This window comes from Ursus americanus, chromosome 13 (genome assembly GCF_024610735.1).
Source record: "Ursus americanus isolate L20-20 chromosome 13, mUrsAme1.1.p, whole genome shotgun sequence".
Taxonomy (NCBI): domain Eukaryota; kingdom Metazoa; phylum Chordata; class Mammalia; order Carnivora; family Ursidae; genus Ursus; species Ursus americanus.
In genome coordinates this window covers 60,327,009-60,343,537 of record NC_142139.1, presented here as the reverse complement: position 1 = coordinate 60,343,537, position 16,529 = coordinate 60,327,009, and the positions used below count along the sequence as shown (strand labels likewise).

The 16,529-nt window shown below is 38.5% G+C and overlaps 1 protein-coding gene across 1 annotated transcript in view; it reads left to right on the top strand.

Moving 5' to 3' along the window:
- The window catches only part of HPGD (15-hydroxyprostaglandin dehydrogenase), a 29,916-nt gene extending 13,786 nt beyond the window's left edge, over nucleotides 1-16,130 (top strand). Inside the window, exons 5-7 of the mRNA XM_045799412.2 lie at nucleotides 10,271-10,347; nucleotides 12,692-12,855; nucleotides 13,863-16,130. Coding sequence (XP_045655368.2) covers nucleotides 10,271-10,347; nucleotides 12,692-12,855; nucleotides 13,863-14,001 — 380 coding nt within the window. The 3' untranslated portion in view covers nucleotides 14,002-16,130. The remainder of the gene's footprint in view (nucleotides 1-10,270; nucleotides 10,348-12,691; nucleotides 12,856-13,862) is intronic.
- Nucleotides 16,131-16,529: the final 399 nt, after the last annotated feature.

Below are 16,529 nucleotides of genomic sequence, written 5' to 3'. Positions count from 1 at the left end.
GGTTGCTTAAAGACAAAATGACATCCCTGAAGTTATTATAGAACCAATTCTACAAGTTTTTCAGGGTAACTTGGTTTTTCAGGGTAACTTGGTTATTTTTCCTAATGTAACGTCTACTTACAAATGGTAACAATTCAATTCTGAGGATGTGGTAAAAGTTGAGAGCATGGGCAAGACTTAGATATTTGGCCCAAGAGAGGGCCACATTTTAGATTCTGGGAGTCTGAAACCCTAGAGTCAAATTGCCAACTCTCTCTCTGCACTATTTTGAAATGAAATTATAAGGAAAAAATACATAAATGATTGGAGGATTAACAAGAAGTACTTGATATCTTAATAAAAATAGAAACATAGAAAAACCTGGGGTGGTGATCAAGAGAGAATCCCGTGGGTTGTGTCTTGAAGCTAAAGGGCTAACAAGCATGTTAGCATGAGCCCTTCCAGGGAGCCCCTTGCCCTTCTGTCACTGGAGGTCTTTCGTTCCCAGGAAGTCTGGAAGCCTCAGGGTTGGATCGGTTTAGGACTCTGTTCGAGACATTCTGTACCATAAAAGGAGGCTTAAAAAAAAAAAAAAAGAGGCTTACTTGCCTCAGAGCATGAATAAAGAAATGCAATGTACTACTGCCTCTTAGCCAATAAAAATATTTAAATGTGTCATCATACTTAACATTCATTGAGCACTTACTGTTTACACAATGCTATTTTAAACACCGTGTGTTCATTACCTCATTTAATACAACCACCCCGTGAAGTAGATTCTGTAATCTGCATTTTGTAGAGAAGGACATCGAGGCAGGAGAATATGAGTATCTTGCACAAGCTTGCACAGCAAGGAAGCAGTAAAGTGGGAATTCCCATGCAAGCACCTGATACAAGACCTCTTCTGTCTTAACCACCAGGTTATCTCACTCTCCTGTCCGTGAGACTGTTAATTTGGCTCTCCATCCGTGACTACTTTTGTCCAACTGAGAGGTCAAAGAAACTGAATTCCTATAACTCGGTGAAGCCAGTGAAATGTGCTAGCTGTCTTCAGGCCTTCTGGGTGCTGCTTTAATCTCAAGACCACATGACTAAACCTCAGTGATATCTTAAGCTTTTGCCCCGTTCGACACACAGAGTAAAGCCCTGAAAACATCTGAGGAGCTTACCAAAGTCACAAGTCAAAACATGTCACTGAGAAGCGCAATTTAAGGATTACAATTAGACGTCCACTTTGCTTTCTTAGCTAAAAGCTTGCTTTATCACACTACCCACCCCTGGGTATTCGTTCTCTTCTTACCTGTTTCACAGTCAACATTTGGAACCATGTGTGGATCTTTCTCTAATCGTGCAGATGAAACAGTGAATAAATACAAATTCAGCGATAAGATCAGTTTAGCTTCAAATTACCTTTCTGGCACTCTTACAATTTAATGAATATCATAGCATTCCAGACTGCTTCTCCACGTAATATTCCTCCCAGCCAGCAGGGTAACTCTACTTATAATAGTTATGTAGCTTATCTCTGTCCATTCTGTTTAATGTGGTGCCTTCATCCTTACGTAGAGACGTACCCTCCCTCCATAATGCCCGAGCTCCATACCTGATGCCTTTATACTGTTTCTTTTTTGTCACTGGCCAAGCTGGACAGGCCCTGCCACCTCTCCTCCCACCCCGGGCTTTGGCACTAAGGTGCTTTCCTCTCACAAAGAAGATGCAGGAAGATGCGCTGCCTTGTGTTCTATCCACTCACCCAGATCGTCTCGTCTTCCCACAATACGATTAGTTTGATAAACACTCAGGATTTTGTAATATTAGAAAAAGATCAGTGAGAACCTCTCTGGCCTCACATTTTCCTCAGAAATTTTACCAACAGTTTTATACCCTTGAAGTCATTGCCTGTTGGGAGAGGCCAGATGACCAAAAAAGTCTTTGAGGAGTTACCAGTGTCCAAGTATTTTTCCCCCCAAGCTTTATTGAGGTATAAATGACAAAATTTAGGAAAGATATTTCTAATGCTTGCTTCCTCTTGTTTTCCAAAAGTGTTTTCTGAACCTTCTATCCTCAGACTTGTTCCTATTTTTCCCCTGTTGCTCAGACTGTTAAAGGAATAGCTGCAGGTGCTGTTGAACTCCACCAGGCTTTCCTCACGATCTCACATAGATTCACTGGAGTCCTTCACTGTCAGTAAAACCTTAAGTTGAAACACTGGTTTGGGCAGAGAAGTTAATGAGTAATGACCACTGACGCAGACCAAGTATCAAATGCAATTAATAAGTTTAACAAACAGGAGTCAAGTGGAGAGGGATTCCTCCGTGTGGGAAGGGTGTGCGCCAGTTGGGAGCTCCAGAAGATGTTCTGAGCACTGTTAACCACCTAGACTCTTCTCTAGAAGTTTCTGTCTATAAACACTGCATATAAAGCTGCACATAGTCATCCTTAACTATTAAAAAAAAAAAAGTTGAGAGGAACAACAACAGGTCAGAATGAAGTCTGGTTTAACACAGGTCCTTCAACAGCTGTGCTCTGACCGCAAGACTTCCCCTAAGAATCAAGTGTGCTTCTTATATAGTTAGTTGCTTCGAACAGTGGGAAAGACGGAGCGGTTGTCACAGGGAAAGCAATCTGCCTGCTAGTCCTGCCTCCGCCAGCCGCATGCTCAGCTGCTGAGGACCTGGTGCTCACTGGGGGCGTTCTCTGTGCCTCTGAGACAGTCACTCAGGGGCATTTGTGAGAGATCCCAGTAGGGTCTTATTTACTGAGATTGAAAACACAGTAAATAAGAAAACTTATTTTCTGAAAACATTTCGAGTTTCAAGAAAATACTTGAAAAATCATAGTTTTTTTGTTTTGTTTGGTTTGGTTTGGTTTTTTGTTTTTAGCATGTCTTGAATACCAAGCCGGTATCACACTTATTCAAGCTATACATTTCACTGAAACTGACATAATAAGCTTGCAGTTTGTGTTAAGGTGGGTGTGCAAAAGATACCAGTGTGAGTAACGGATTCAACTTAGTCAAAGATACATTGAGCATGTACGGAAGGGAAAAGGGGGATATGAAAGTAACTCGGCAAAATTTCTACCTGAAGAGCTGTGTATCAGTATCTCTTACCAGGGTGGCAGAACCAAATCGTTAGCGTGGCATAGACTTTTTAAACAGAAACATGATACTAAATTTCAAGGCACTGGGTCTCGCATGGCCTAAAGAGCAGTGGTTAGACTGGAATGGTACCTTCTTTCATCTCTAGGTCAAAAGTAAAAAGAATCATGTGGTCCTAACCTCTGAAAGTATTCTTGATACAAGGAAGGGGGCCTAACATGTTCAGCAACTGCCAAGTCACAGGCGTTGTGATAAACTCTTGTCTGTATGATGTCACATTTACCTTTTACCCAGTCCCTGCGGCTTATAGTCAAACAACTATATATAACTTGGAAAATGTGGTGAGAATTAGCAGTAGCAATAACGCAATTTTTATTTTGCCATTCTTAGTGTATGTCATAGATTATCTGGATCTTTATTGGTCATATGGCAGCTGTTATGAATACGCGAGCCACCTTTCTTGTTTAGTACTGGCAACGTTTTTCGTGGTGTCCGTTTTGTTGTCTTACGGCTTAACATTATTAAGAAGGCATCGATGAGAAAGAATCAATAGGAAAGATGAAATATTTATGAGTTGGCCTTTGAGGAATGGATAAAAAGATTGAGGGTTTCCTAGCCAGATTAGGAAATGAATCGTCTTCTGGAATCTAACATGCATAGATATTACCTAGGGACTTGTTCAGATGTAAATTCTGACTCAGTAGGTCTGGGATGGGTCCTGAAGTTCTGGGGCTGGTCCTTGGACCACACTTTGAGCCGCTCGCCTCCAGTCTGCAGAGGGAGATTCACGGAGCAGCTGTAGAAGCTCATCTCCGTTTCTTCTGATCCTAGCGCTAGGCAACGCCTGAACTTTTAGGAGGAGTTTTGGCAGAACATTAGAAGCAACTTTCAAGAATTAATGAAGTTCATTCTCAACAAACAAAATTACCTTTCTGGAAAGATTTTTTATTACAGAAATGGTTTTAGGAAGGTTTATACCACTTTTTATGTCATGTCACACTTTAAACCATCATTTGGGGGCGCCCGGGTGTCTCATTCAGTTAAGCATCTGACTCAAGATTTCAGCTCAGGTTGTAATCTCTGGGTGGTGAGATCAAGCCCCGTGTTGGGCTCCGAGCTCAGGGGGAGTCTGCTTGCAATTCTTTCCCCTCCTCCTCCCTTGCCCTCTGCCCCTCCCCCTGCTCTCTGTCTCTCTAAAATAAATAAATCTTTAAAATAAGTAAAATAAATAAATAAAGCATGATTTGTTCATGGCAAACATGAAACTGAGGGAAAAAGCAGCATCAGATAAGGTGTTCTGTTCTGTGGAACATCACATGATGAGGAAGTGCCCCCATTACTTTGGTCAGCTCTCTACAGGAACGTAGATAAACAGATTCTCACCAGTTCTCCCTTTTCCCTCACCTTAGAGAAGTGGTAGTTATAAACGGAAAGATGGGTACACGATTTCCTTTTTGATTGTAAAGAAAATGTGAGGGGTTCAGATCCCTGCTGTTCGGCACAGCTGCTGAACTACAGTTTATCATGCAAAGATTAGTATCTTTAGATTCTCAATTTATTTTCCTAAGTTGAATTTCTTTAGCACGTCTCTGTAATCTACTTCATATGACTTCTTTTTTTTTTTTTTTTAAAGATTTTATTTATTTAGTTCACAGAGACAGCCAGTGAGAGAGGGAACACAAGCAGGGGGAGTGAGAGAGGAAGAAGCAGGCTCTCAGCAGAGGAGCCTGATGTGAGGCTGGAGCCTGATGTGGGGCTTGATCCCATAACGCCGGGATCACACCCTGAGCCGAAGGCAGACGCTTAAGGACTGAGCCACCCAGGCGCCCCTACTTCACATGACTTATATCCATTTAAAAGAAAACCTGTTTGGAGACCCAGTACAATTGCCCTGGCCAAGCAGATTTCAGATTTTTGCACAAAATCTTTTCGAGCTTTTTACCTTCTTTGAGACGTAGAGATTAAAGCTATCTGTTGCCAATATGGGCAGAAAGAATATGAAAGATAGAAGAACTAATGTGGAAATGGAAATTATATTTTTTTAAATGAATTCCTTGTATGTTCTGTAATTGCACGTGTAATTTTCAGGTATTTATGTTTTTCTTCATAATTATCTCATCAGTCAGTGGCTATTGGTGTTATTATTCTGAGTGGTTGTAGAAAAATTTCTCTATTTTGTGGGTAGAATTTCTCCTTCTATTGATTTTTTTCGAAATCTATTGTTATGATAAACATAATCCTGTAACTAATAAGACATGTTATATTTTAGAGTGAGTTGTTTTGGGATTCTAGAGTGAATTTGCACCATGCTGGGTCTAGAATTTTAGAGATAAGTTTTAGAGAGTTGAGAGATAGAGATAAAAACTCTATTCTTAACCATTTAAATATAAGGTATCCGTTTTTACGCACAAATAAAAAATGTCTCATTAAACAAAATGTCATTTCTTCAGAGACTGCCATCTCATTGCCACAATCCTTTATTTTGTTGTTGTTCTTAAATCCTCTAACATGAAGACCTTGTGCATATAGGTATTAATTTGCAAGATGTTAAAAACCCAAATTAATTCCAGCAGCTGGTCCTGCAGTCCTAATACCGGCAAAACTCCCTTAAAGTCGGAAGACTAGCACTGATCTAGCACTTCACCTAGTGAAGTTCCCTGCACCAGGGGTCCTCCCATTAGTCTGACACATTTAAATAGGGTATATAAATATACTTGAAAGAGAGTGAGCAAGAGAGAGAGAGCACAGGAGCAGGGGCAGAGGGAGAGGCAGAAGCAGACTCCCTGCTGAGCAGGGAGCCCGACGAGGGGCTCGACCCCAGGACCCCAGCATCATGACCTGAGCTGAAAGCAGACCCTTAACCCGCTGAGCCACCCAGACGCCCCTCAATAGAGTATATTTTAAAAACTACTTCACTATACCTTGTACTTGAAAGGGACTAAACACGCAGATCTTAAATGAATGTACTTCTGTAAATCCTCTTGAATTGGGATTAACAGTAGCCCGCAGTTTGCCAGGGTTAAGAAAGCAAAGCAAGTTAGGACACTGGACCAGATTTGTGGCATTTTAGCTCAAAATGTACGTTTACATAAAAAGATACAATGTGGATAAATAAGCCTACAAAACAAGATTTGGAGGTGTTTCATCTTAAGGAAAAATATTGGTGTAAAATCATAGCAAATAGCGGTGTTTATTATGTGCTAGGTGCTGCTTAAAGTATTTTATGTAAATTAGCTCATTGGGGACTCAGGGGCCACTATGAGGCCTCTAGTGCACAGAAGCAAAGCACCTAGAGAGCCAGCACTTACTCCTTCAAAGCCACATAGCTCATTGCGGTGGATTCAAAGATTGAACTGGGGGGCCACTGGGTGGCTCAGTCGGTTAAGCATCTGCCTTTGGCTCAGGTCATGATCCCGAGTCCTGGGATTGAGCCCTACGATGGGCTCCCTGCTCTTCAGGGAGTCTGCTTCTCCCTCTCCCTCTGCCACTCCCCCTGCTTGTGCTCACACATTCTCTCTCAGATAAATTAAAAAAGAAAATCTTAAAAAAAATGTTCTCACTGAAAAAAAAGATTTTTTTTTTTAACTCGGCCAGCCTCTACCCAAAGACCAAACCACTGTGCTCTAGCCCCTCTTGACAACTTTGATTAAAAAGACATTTTTGAGTGGTTAAGTAGTATGAGAAACTGTTGGCATGAGATCTGTTTGATTGGAGGGGTGAAATGAAAGCCCAAGTAGAGTGAGTTGTGCAGCAAATGGGAGGCAAGGAGAGTAGAGACAGTGAATAGAGTAACTCTTTTCAGTACTTTGTGTTGTCAAGAGATGCAGAATTGTAGCTGGAGGAAACGAAGACCAGGGGTGTTACTTTTGGATGAGTGATATTGAGACATGCTCATATCTCAAGGGGAATGATTCTAATTTGATTCTGCACATGATAACAGTGACCACTGTAGGCTTCTTAGAATACTATCTTTAATTTCTATGACACAGTGCTTAGCTTGTTTTCTTCCTAGCTCCACTGGTTCTTTCTTCTCAGTCTCTTTTGTTCTGTCATCCTCTTCTACCAGAGACGGCTGCCATGTATAGTTGTGCAGGTTGTAAACTGCAGGAATTTGGCGGGGTGGGGGAGGGCGCAATTTACACTACCATGTTAATGGTGCTTCCAGAGTCATATCACACCCTGCACAATTCTGTGTGCTGACCTTGATTCCCAGACTCAGAACACATTTTTATTTGAAGCACATAGAAACAACATATATTAATGTTGTAGGACGAAGGTAGTAACAGAAGTACGGTTAATCAATACTGAAGCTAAACTATATTAGCAATAACATTGTGTGTAAAAGAAAAGTGGCACCTGAGATCTAATAGAAAATGTTGGAATATTCAGGATGTTCTGAAATATTCAGAACAAAATCATTGTTAAAAAGGAAAACAAAAACCTTAAAAAAAAAAAAAAAGCCTTTCTCTACCCATTTAGTCTTCTTTTCACAATGGCAAACTGAAGTACAGATAGTAAATTTCCACCTGGACTGTCCGTTGCAAGCTGGGAAAGCACTGCCCATCACTAACCCACCCTACCTGTTTGAAACATAAGAAGCAACAGTTAAAATCTATATGTATGGGAAGATAAAGAAAAAAATCTCTATTTAACTAAGTTAAGTACGACTTGCTTAAGTAATTAAAAAAAAGAATTCTCTTAAAGTTGTAATATCCTAAACGTGGAAACAATCCAGATCTCTACGAACAGGTGAATGTATATGCGATTGATGGGTATATCCTCACAGTGGAATACTATTCAGAAAGAAAAAGGAAAAATGAGCTATTGAAATACACTACAACATGGATAAAGCTCATAATAATTATCCCGAGTGAAAGAAGTCAGACCAAGAGAGTTTACAATATATGATTACGTTTGAATAAACTTCTAGAAAAGGCAAACTCCAGTGACACAAAGCAGATCAGTGTTTGCCTAGAGGGAGGGGAAAAGCAGAAAGAAGAGATGACAACGGGGCAAGAGGAGACTTTCAGGTGATGGATACGTTCATTATCTTGATTGTGGTCATGGTTTCATGGGTGTATACATATGTCAGAACTTATCAAACTGTACACTTTAAATATATGTAGTTTATTGTGTGTCCGTTATACCTCAATAAAAAATTAATTTTTTTATTGAGGTATAACACAATTTCTGAATGATATTGATTTATACAGCCTTTGATCTAATATCAGAAAGTGAAAACAATGGACAAGTAGACATTCTGCAGGCTAGCAGTGAAAATGTCATTATAATGTTAACAAGATTCATAAAGCCAAGCGCCACTTTAAAAATGCAAACAAATTTTTCATGTGCTGGTCGCCTTTACAATTGTACCTTTAGAGGAACGTCTATGTCCCCTGCTTGCTTCTTAAATGGAACCAACCTAACACTCTTGATTTATTTCACTTCTGTGACATTTTGAACTAGCTTGGGTTCAGAAGTTCAGGACCTTCACACAAGTAACAAAACTTCATTCTGAATTCATCTTTGACAACATTTATGCACGGTGTCCTTGTGCTTTCTGTTCCTTTGGCTGCGTCAGCTTATCTCTGATTAAGGGTCATTCTGCATTTCCTGCAGTCCGCGAACACCATCCTCCAACCAACTGCCTTTGTCTCGTAAAGCTTTAAGGAGAGGCAAAGCAATGACCAAGTTAGAAGAGCAAGCAGCAGCAATCCCTGGGTGCACCTACTTATTCCCTTTGTCCCCAGCCCCTCACACACCTGTGTGCCCTGTGGAGGCAGCATAAATTCTTGTTGACTGACATCGATGAACTTAATTAACTTACACATTTTCCTTAACCTAAGAAGAAACAACAAGAGAGCCACATGGTACAGTACTTTGAGATCACTGGGTGGACGCGCTATGTGTGATCTACCATCCTCAGGGATTTAAACTGCTCTTGAGCAAACATACTTTATAAATTGAGACCTGGCAGGCACCCAGGGAGTGGTTAAGGTCTGCATTTATTGCTGAACTTTGGCACAACACGCTCAACTGATTGGTGGTGCTCTGGGACTAGTTAGCTGGGTGGAGATGAACACGTCTCAGCAGAATAATTTAGTATTATTAGCGTGACATTTGATATTAATAACATTATAGTAATCTGAGATCACTGTTTCTTGACTCAGAAATCACAAATTTGAAAAATGTTAAAATGAGTTAATGGAGGAAATTTGTTAAAAACTGAAATATACTAATGGCTCTAGTTTCAGGTGTCACTCTTGATTAGAGAACTGACAGTTATTTGAAATAAACGTGATAGTAACAGTTCAGTAAAAGGTTTCTCCTGTTGTTTTGTTTCTTTTAGGGGGCTGGGCCAGAAGGTAGGGGAGAAAAGATGCTATGTGCGCTACAATATTACTATTTCTGCAGGCCATGAATTTAATCAGACATTCGAGTAGTTACTATGGGGTATATGTGGTAAATTAAACCAATTCTAGAATTGTTTGAATTCTGTTAGAGTACATGATTATGAAATGAAATAAAATGGGATCATACATTTTTATTTCTGGTTTTCTTTCCTTTCCTTTCCTTTCCTTTCCTTTCCTTTCCTTTCCTTTCCTTTCCTTTTTTTAATTTCTGGCTTTCTTTACCTAAGTCATGGGCGAGAAGATCTAGGCATCTACCACAGGTCAGAATCCAAAGAAGTTACTTTGAATTTTCTTAAACACTTTAGAGGCATCATTCAGTACAGTTGGCGATGGGGAAATGCATACTAACTGACAGCAAAGACAAGTACTCTCCAAATCTCACTTCAGAAATTTATACTTCAGCCATTTGGAAGCCTTACAAAATATAGAAGAGACACTTTTTGAAATCAAGACTTAAGAACTGAACATTGGTGGTAACTTACTGGATGTAAGGTGATTCTGTTTGTGTACCATTTCCTCCTCTTGACAGAAGGTCAGGGAGACAGAAGGACTCTTCCATATCACTCTTGGCTTCATTCCTAGACTGTAACTTACATACCACCCATTCAGGCCAGGATCGTAGAGCTCCTGAAGGAAGATGGTCTAGTAATTATTTTAGTGTGTTTTGTAGAATAAACGTCAAAGGGAACAGGCACAAATTATTCAATCCCATAGTAATTATTGGATTTTTGTCTGCTTATTTTTTAGTGAAATTGTTTAAATCTTTTGTTTGTTTCAGGGCTCATGCCTGTGGCCCAACAGCCTGTTTATTGTGCTTCAAAGCACGGCATAATTGGATTCACACGGTCAGCTGCGGTGAGGAGCGAACCACCACAATATCGCTGTTCTCTGTCTGTGCACATATGAAACCTGAGTTCTGTAGAGCAGAGGGGGATAAGGCCAGAACTCAGTACATCTGGATTAAAGAGAGAAAAATAAACTATCCTTTAATCTTTACTATAAAAAATGGTTTTCAGATCACATCAAGGAGTAAATGAAGAAGAGATCTTTTAAAAACGAAGCTGGTCCTAAACACAGATGCGTTGTGGAAAAATATCCTAAGGGTAAAAAAAAAAAAAAAAAAAAGGAAGACATTCTTTATTTTTAAAATTGACTCCAAATTTAAAAATTAGTAACTTTAGGCCTCCTTGCATGTAGTGTGCTCTAGATATCACTTATCACTGGAGCTATGATAAAAAGGAGAGCACAGAGGGGTGGGACAGGAATTAACCAGAGAGAGGAGCCAGGGATGGTGTCTCCATGGGACCTACGTTGACAAGTGCACAGAACTAAGAAAAATATTTGAGGCCTAATTGACTACATGCATTGATGGCATGAAGTAAGAATGCTTGCCTTTTTATGAACTGGAAAGAGGCAATTTGACTGGCACCTAAGGAGCGAGGGGAACGTCAGAAGCAGGAACTAGACCAAAAGCAGCTTATGGGCCCAGGAATGAGCTTAGATTGATTCTAACTGCAGCCATCAGTGGGTCTTTTATGCAAAGGAGTGACAAGATTAGATTTCCACTCTCAGAAGGCTGTCCTGGCTATTGCTTAGAGAATGTATTAGCGAGGACAGGGGTAGCAGAGGATAGAACAGTTGGGGGAATCTCCGCAGTGATTAATCTAGGGGAGACAGAAAGAGGGACCAAACAGAGAGCTAGAGAAGAAATGGGGATAGAGACAGTCGATGCCTGAACAGTAAATGTTCAAGCAAAAAGGAAGATGAGCAGCTCTCAGGCTCTTAATTCAAATTGACTGGAAATTTTTATTTACTTTGCAGAGACTTAATCTGTAATTCAACTTTGAATGAACACATAAAGCTATTACAAAACAAAATAATTCTGATGAGCACTGGGTGTTAGACGCAACTAAGGAATCATTGAACACAACACCAAAAACTAATGACGTACCATATGTTGGCTAATTGAATTTAAACAAACAAACAATAATTTTTCAATACCAGAAATTTCCTGTTTACAATGACAAGAATATAAATCTGTACAGTCAATTCTCAGTATTTGTAGTAGTCGACTCTATAAACCCACTTGCAAACACTGCATTAGAGAATATTGACCTGTTGTTGCTCCTTGGGGCAAACACAAGGTTTAGTCCTTCAAGCCTCTGGTCACAGCATTTTGACCAACCAATCCATATATAGCCTAGTCTTATGTATATTTCCATGTAAACACATCTTATTTAATATGGGTTGTGTTCGATATGTATTATATTAACATGACCAACAGCATTTAAACCTCATGCCTGAAGGAAGCTTATCTAACACATGAATTTTCCCTGTAAGGCACATCACAGCCTGCCCTCACTTAGGAGGACGGAACAGCCTTCACCGCTGTGCTTGGGAAGCATTTTAAATAGCAAAGTCACCAACAAATGGCACACAAATGGGAAAAACATAGACTAACTATATCACAAAGAAGACATTTGTTTATAGTATGAGAGCTGAAACAAGAGTATCTTTTTGATCTTAGCTGGAACATTTGCTCTGTGCTTGTCCATAAATGACCCCTAAAACTCCATGACTATTGATTTCGGGGGTTACAAATTAACTTCAGCAAGTAGGTAAATGGAATCCAAAAATAATTGACTACATTTTGTTTTATAAGTAGTTCAAATAAAATCAAAAGGTTGAAAATTAAGTCAAAGAATGCTAGTCTGAAAATACTTAAATTGCCTTCGACATAGTGCATATTATCAAGAGTATCTTTAGAATCAATCAGAGTCCCAAACTTTCCCCTAACAGTACTTTTTAAAGAAATGTTCTCTTTGTATACAATCCTAATCTTTAAAAGCAAACTTGAGATATTAATTCTGAGCCTCGGCTTTTTACGTTTAGGTTCCTGCAGAATTCAGTAGATAAGAGCAGCTTCGTTAATCAGGTATTTTCAAGAGTTCCCCAGGAATACTGATTTTCAAAGAATTAATTAGCTGAGACTTTCAGAAATTAATTAACACTTAAGTATGTATTCTTTTATTTTCTGCTACCAGTCAACCTTAACGTTGTCATTGTTAGATCGCTAGAAGGATATCTGACTGGTATTTTTCACATCAGAGTCTTTGAAATGGTTTTAATGATCAGTGTGTCCCACGGTATACATTTACAAAGCAACTGAAACCTGTGGCCTTCTACTTCTCATCCACAGATGGCAGCTAATCTCATGAACAGTGGTGTTAGACTGAACGCCATTTGCCCAGGCTTTGTTAATACCCCCATCCTCGAATCCATTGAGAAAGAAGAAAACATGGGACAATATATAGAATATAAGGATCATATCAAGGATATGATGAAGTTCTATGGAATTTTGGAGTAAGTAAAACTATACGTATTTTCCTTTATATGATGGAGCGAAGTACTATCTAGACATAAACAATAAAAAGGGAAAAAATAACCCTTTAAATTTGAGAAACCAAGGGTACTTCAAAGTGTTGGTTTGGCAAATTCTCTTAAAAAAATATTTTTTTCTGGGTTCCCAAATAGAATGTTTACACATTATGAATTCTGAAAAACAGTGCATCATAATGCCTTTGACCATAATCAGATATTTTTTTTAAAAAAACATGGTGTTTAGTTGCCTGTGGAATTTATGATACCTAATTCGACTAAATTCCAAGCAATATTCACATTTACCTTTTGTGAAATTTCATATGGCCCCCTAGCTCTGACCATTTTCGTAAGAAACAGTTGATCAACACACACGTTTGGTGAAAAGTGTCTGAGTTCAAGCAGTTGGTTTCACAGCACAGAGTCTTAACTGTCATGAGAAAGGAATCAGACCACCTGGGATCAAATCCTGCCTCTACCCCTGACCGTAAACTTACCTGTCAACCCTTTGGGTACCTCAATTTTCTCACATGTAAAGTAGAAATAATGCTAAAATAGAGTTTTTGGAAAGTCCATGAATACATTGATATGTGGAAGGTTCTTAAAACAGCAAGCAACAAGTAGATAGTAGATGTTCAATAAATGTTATCTATAATTCCTCATATTTCTACTTTAATACCATTTTAATCTGGTAAGTCTATGATCTATAAGATAAAGACGAGAAAATAATCATTTTCTAAGCAATAAATACAAATTCATAAATTCTTCCTGTCAGAATGACAGCGGGTTAGGCATGGAAATCTACCACTCAATTTATCATTTGATTTCATTGATATCTAACTGACTAAAATATGGAGGTAGCCATAGCTTCATGATATCCATTTCCCTATTACATGTTAAAGGTAGTAGATTTTTCAAAAACAATTCAAGGTGTAGTGATAATTATGCCTGAGATTTAGTGTTTAAAAAACCAATGTTTCCTTTATTTTTAGCCCATCAATGATTGCAAGTGGATTAATAACACTCATTGAAGATGATGCTTTGAATGGCGCTATTATGAAGATCACAACTTCTAAGGGAATTCATTTTCAAGACTATGAAACAACTCCATTTCATGCAAAAACTCAGTGAACATCTTACATATCAGCCATAGCTGATAATAAGAACAAAAGACTTCTATTAGACCATATCTTCATTTGAATATAGCTTTTTAAATGAAATGTTATTGTCTGATGCTTTCCGCCATGCACTTGATATTAACTTTATTTCTAAATGATTAGTTAGGTATTTGGATAAAAAAAATCAGGAGCTATCAAAACTGGGATGTGAACCAAAGCTAACTTTTGATCTTTCTAGTCTAAGTAATGATTAAAACAAAGGATATTCAAGGAATATTCTGCCTCTCAGAAAACGTATTTAAATTTGTGGTACATAAATATTAATGTTTTTCAGAATATCGTTTTAAAGGAGATACTTGAATTGTTATTTAAATCAAACCAGATGTAAAAATCTCATTTTGTTTTTATGTTCTCACTTTAAAAAAGAGAAGCTACCTACAAAGGCAAATTTTTAGTAACAATAACTTTTACTTATATGCCATCTTTCAGCTGAACATTTCAGCTCTCTAAAGATGTGGCATATGTGGGGGCCAGTAGTTAAACAATAAACTACAGTGTGAATATATCCCAAATGAAAAATCTGAGGTGTGGGAAAATGACAGAAAGTAATTGGCTGAGATATAGATCACAGTTCAGCCTCCCATCTAGGAAAACCCTTTCTTTCCTGTTTGCTTGTTTTAAGAAATTTAATTTTCTCCAGAAATCTCAGGAATGAAACATTTAACAGTTATAGCAAAAATGGTAGTGCTTAAATACTATATTTAAGATCACCTCATTAAGGAAAAAAATACAAATGTACTATTTTTCAGGTTACTTCATTTGTGCCAATTTCCATAGTGCCTACTTTTTAATAAAACTCTTTTCTTTTTCTAATCTCCAGAATTTATGTAGTGTTCTATGTATAGGTATTGAGAGGAAGAAACCAATTTTGTCATAGCCTCCGTTGTAAATGTTTTTGTGCGCTCAGTCGTAATAACAAGAGGTAGAGATAGCCCGTGATGTTTTGCTATTTTCTCTGTCAAGTATCTTAAGATCGGATCAGCGACTGCTCTGGGTAACAATATTTGCAAGCAATAATTAATGCCACTAATAGTGAAAGCACAAGATTTCCAAATCAATCATTTTCTCCTAGAATATTGTATAAGTGATTCACTCTGCTTGCTAAGCCCAAAGCTCCCAGCTTGGAGCAAATGCCATCCATGTGAGAGATTAATGAGGATTTTCTAAAGACACTGGAGTGTTATCATATCTTGCTCTGTTTTAATTCCGCCATAGAGAATTATTGCCTTCACTTTTAAGGAGTTATTTTAATATGAATAATTCTTGTCCAGAGTTTCACATAATGTATTTGAAAACAACAAGAAATGAGCATCTGTGAATGTCTGATAGAGAAGAGTTGTAATCATGCACCAACCCGTTCACCCATTGTGGCAGTAACTCGTCAGGGAATAATATAAGCATGTGGAATGTCACCTCGCTTACATATTTTCCTACTGTAATGTTCAATGCTGTAGCTAAAACTTCTCATTTATGGATACTATTTTGTACTGGCAGCCTTCGGTATGCTTTGTGGTTTGAATGGTATTTGCTTCAAATCAGTGAACTCTGCAGACATTTAAAATCAAATACTGAGCAGAACTGAAAAAAAGTGAGTTATGTTGTAAAAGTTTATTTTACATTAAAATGTATCTGCTATAAATAGCTTTAAGTAAATCTATAATGTTATACGATATCTCTGTATACTGGTTGGGAAAAAAATAAACATTAAATTTGGGGGAGGGGAGGCCTTAATTCCTTTATTTGTATTTTTTCGGTGAAAATCCTAATGTAAATAATGTGTATTTTTTTTTCAAATGTACTTTTCTTAATAAATGGGTAGGTTGGGGGGGGGAAGGGGGCTCCCAGAATAGCCAAACTAAAAGTATGTGGACACTGAAAAAAGATTAAGATTTAATAATGGCATTGAAATGTCCGACAAATTTAATTTTTGTATCCAAATGATTTTAGATACTTGTGCCATTTAAAATATAAGTGATTATGTGTTGATTTCTATTTTTGTTCTTTCCGTTCCTAAGTTCAGGATACTGAAGAGATGTGAAAATGTAAATTTTTAATAAAATTCAAGTCATTTCACATACTAAATATCATTTGAAGGGGAGCTTCTTTCTTACTTTTGAATTTCAAAAGGCGAATTTACCCGTTCACAGGACAAGGTGACCGGCTTCAGCGTCACGAGTGCTGGCCTCGGTCTTCCATCTCTTTCCTTTGTTAGCTTCTCTCCTAGGCAACTCTGTCCAGACGAGGGCTTCAGGACCCACAGCCTGATTTTTACCAGCTTCCAGCCTGGCAAAACGACTTCTTTCTGACAGTAGAGCTCATTGGCCTTGCTTAGGTTACGTCCTGAGTACTGAGATAGTCCTTGTGGTCAAAGATCATTCTGCTTGACCAGAACCAGATGACACGCCTCCCCCAGAGGTAGTGAAAAAAGAGCGGTGGGGGACAGGAGAGGTGGGCAGGAAGTTGATCTGAACGCTCTGGACT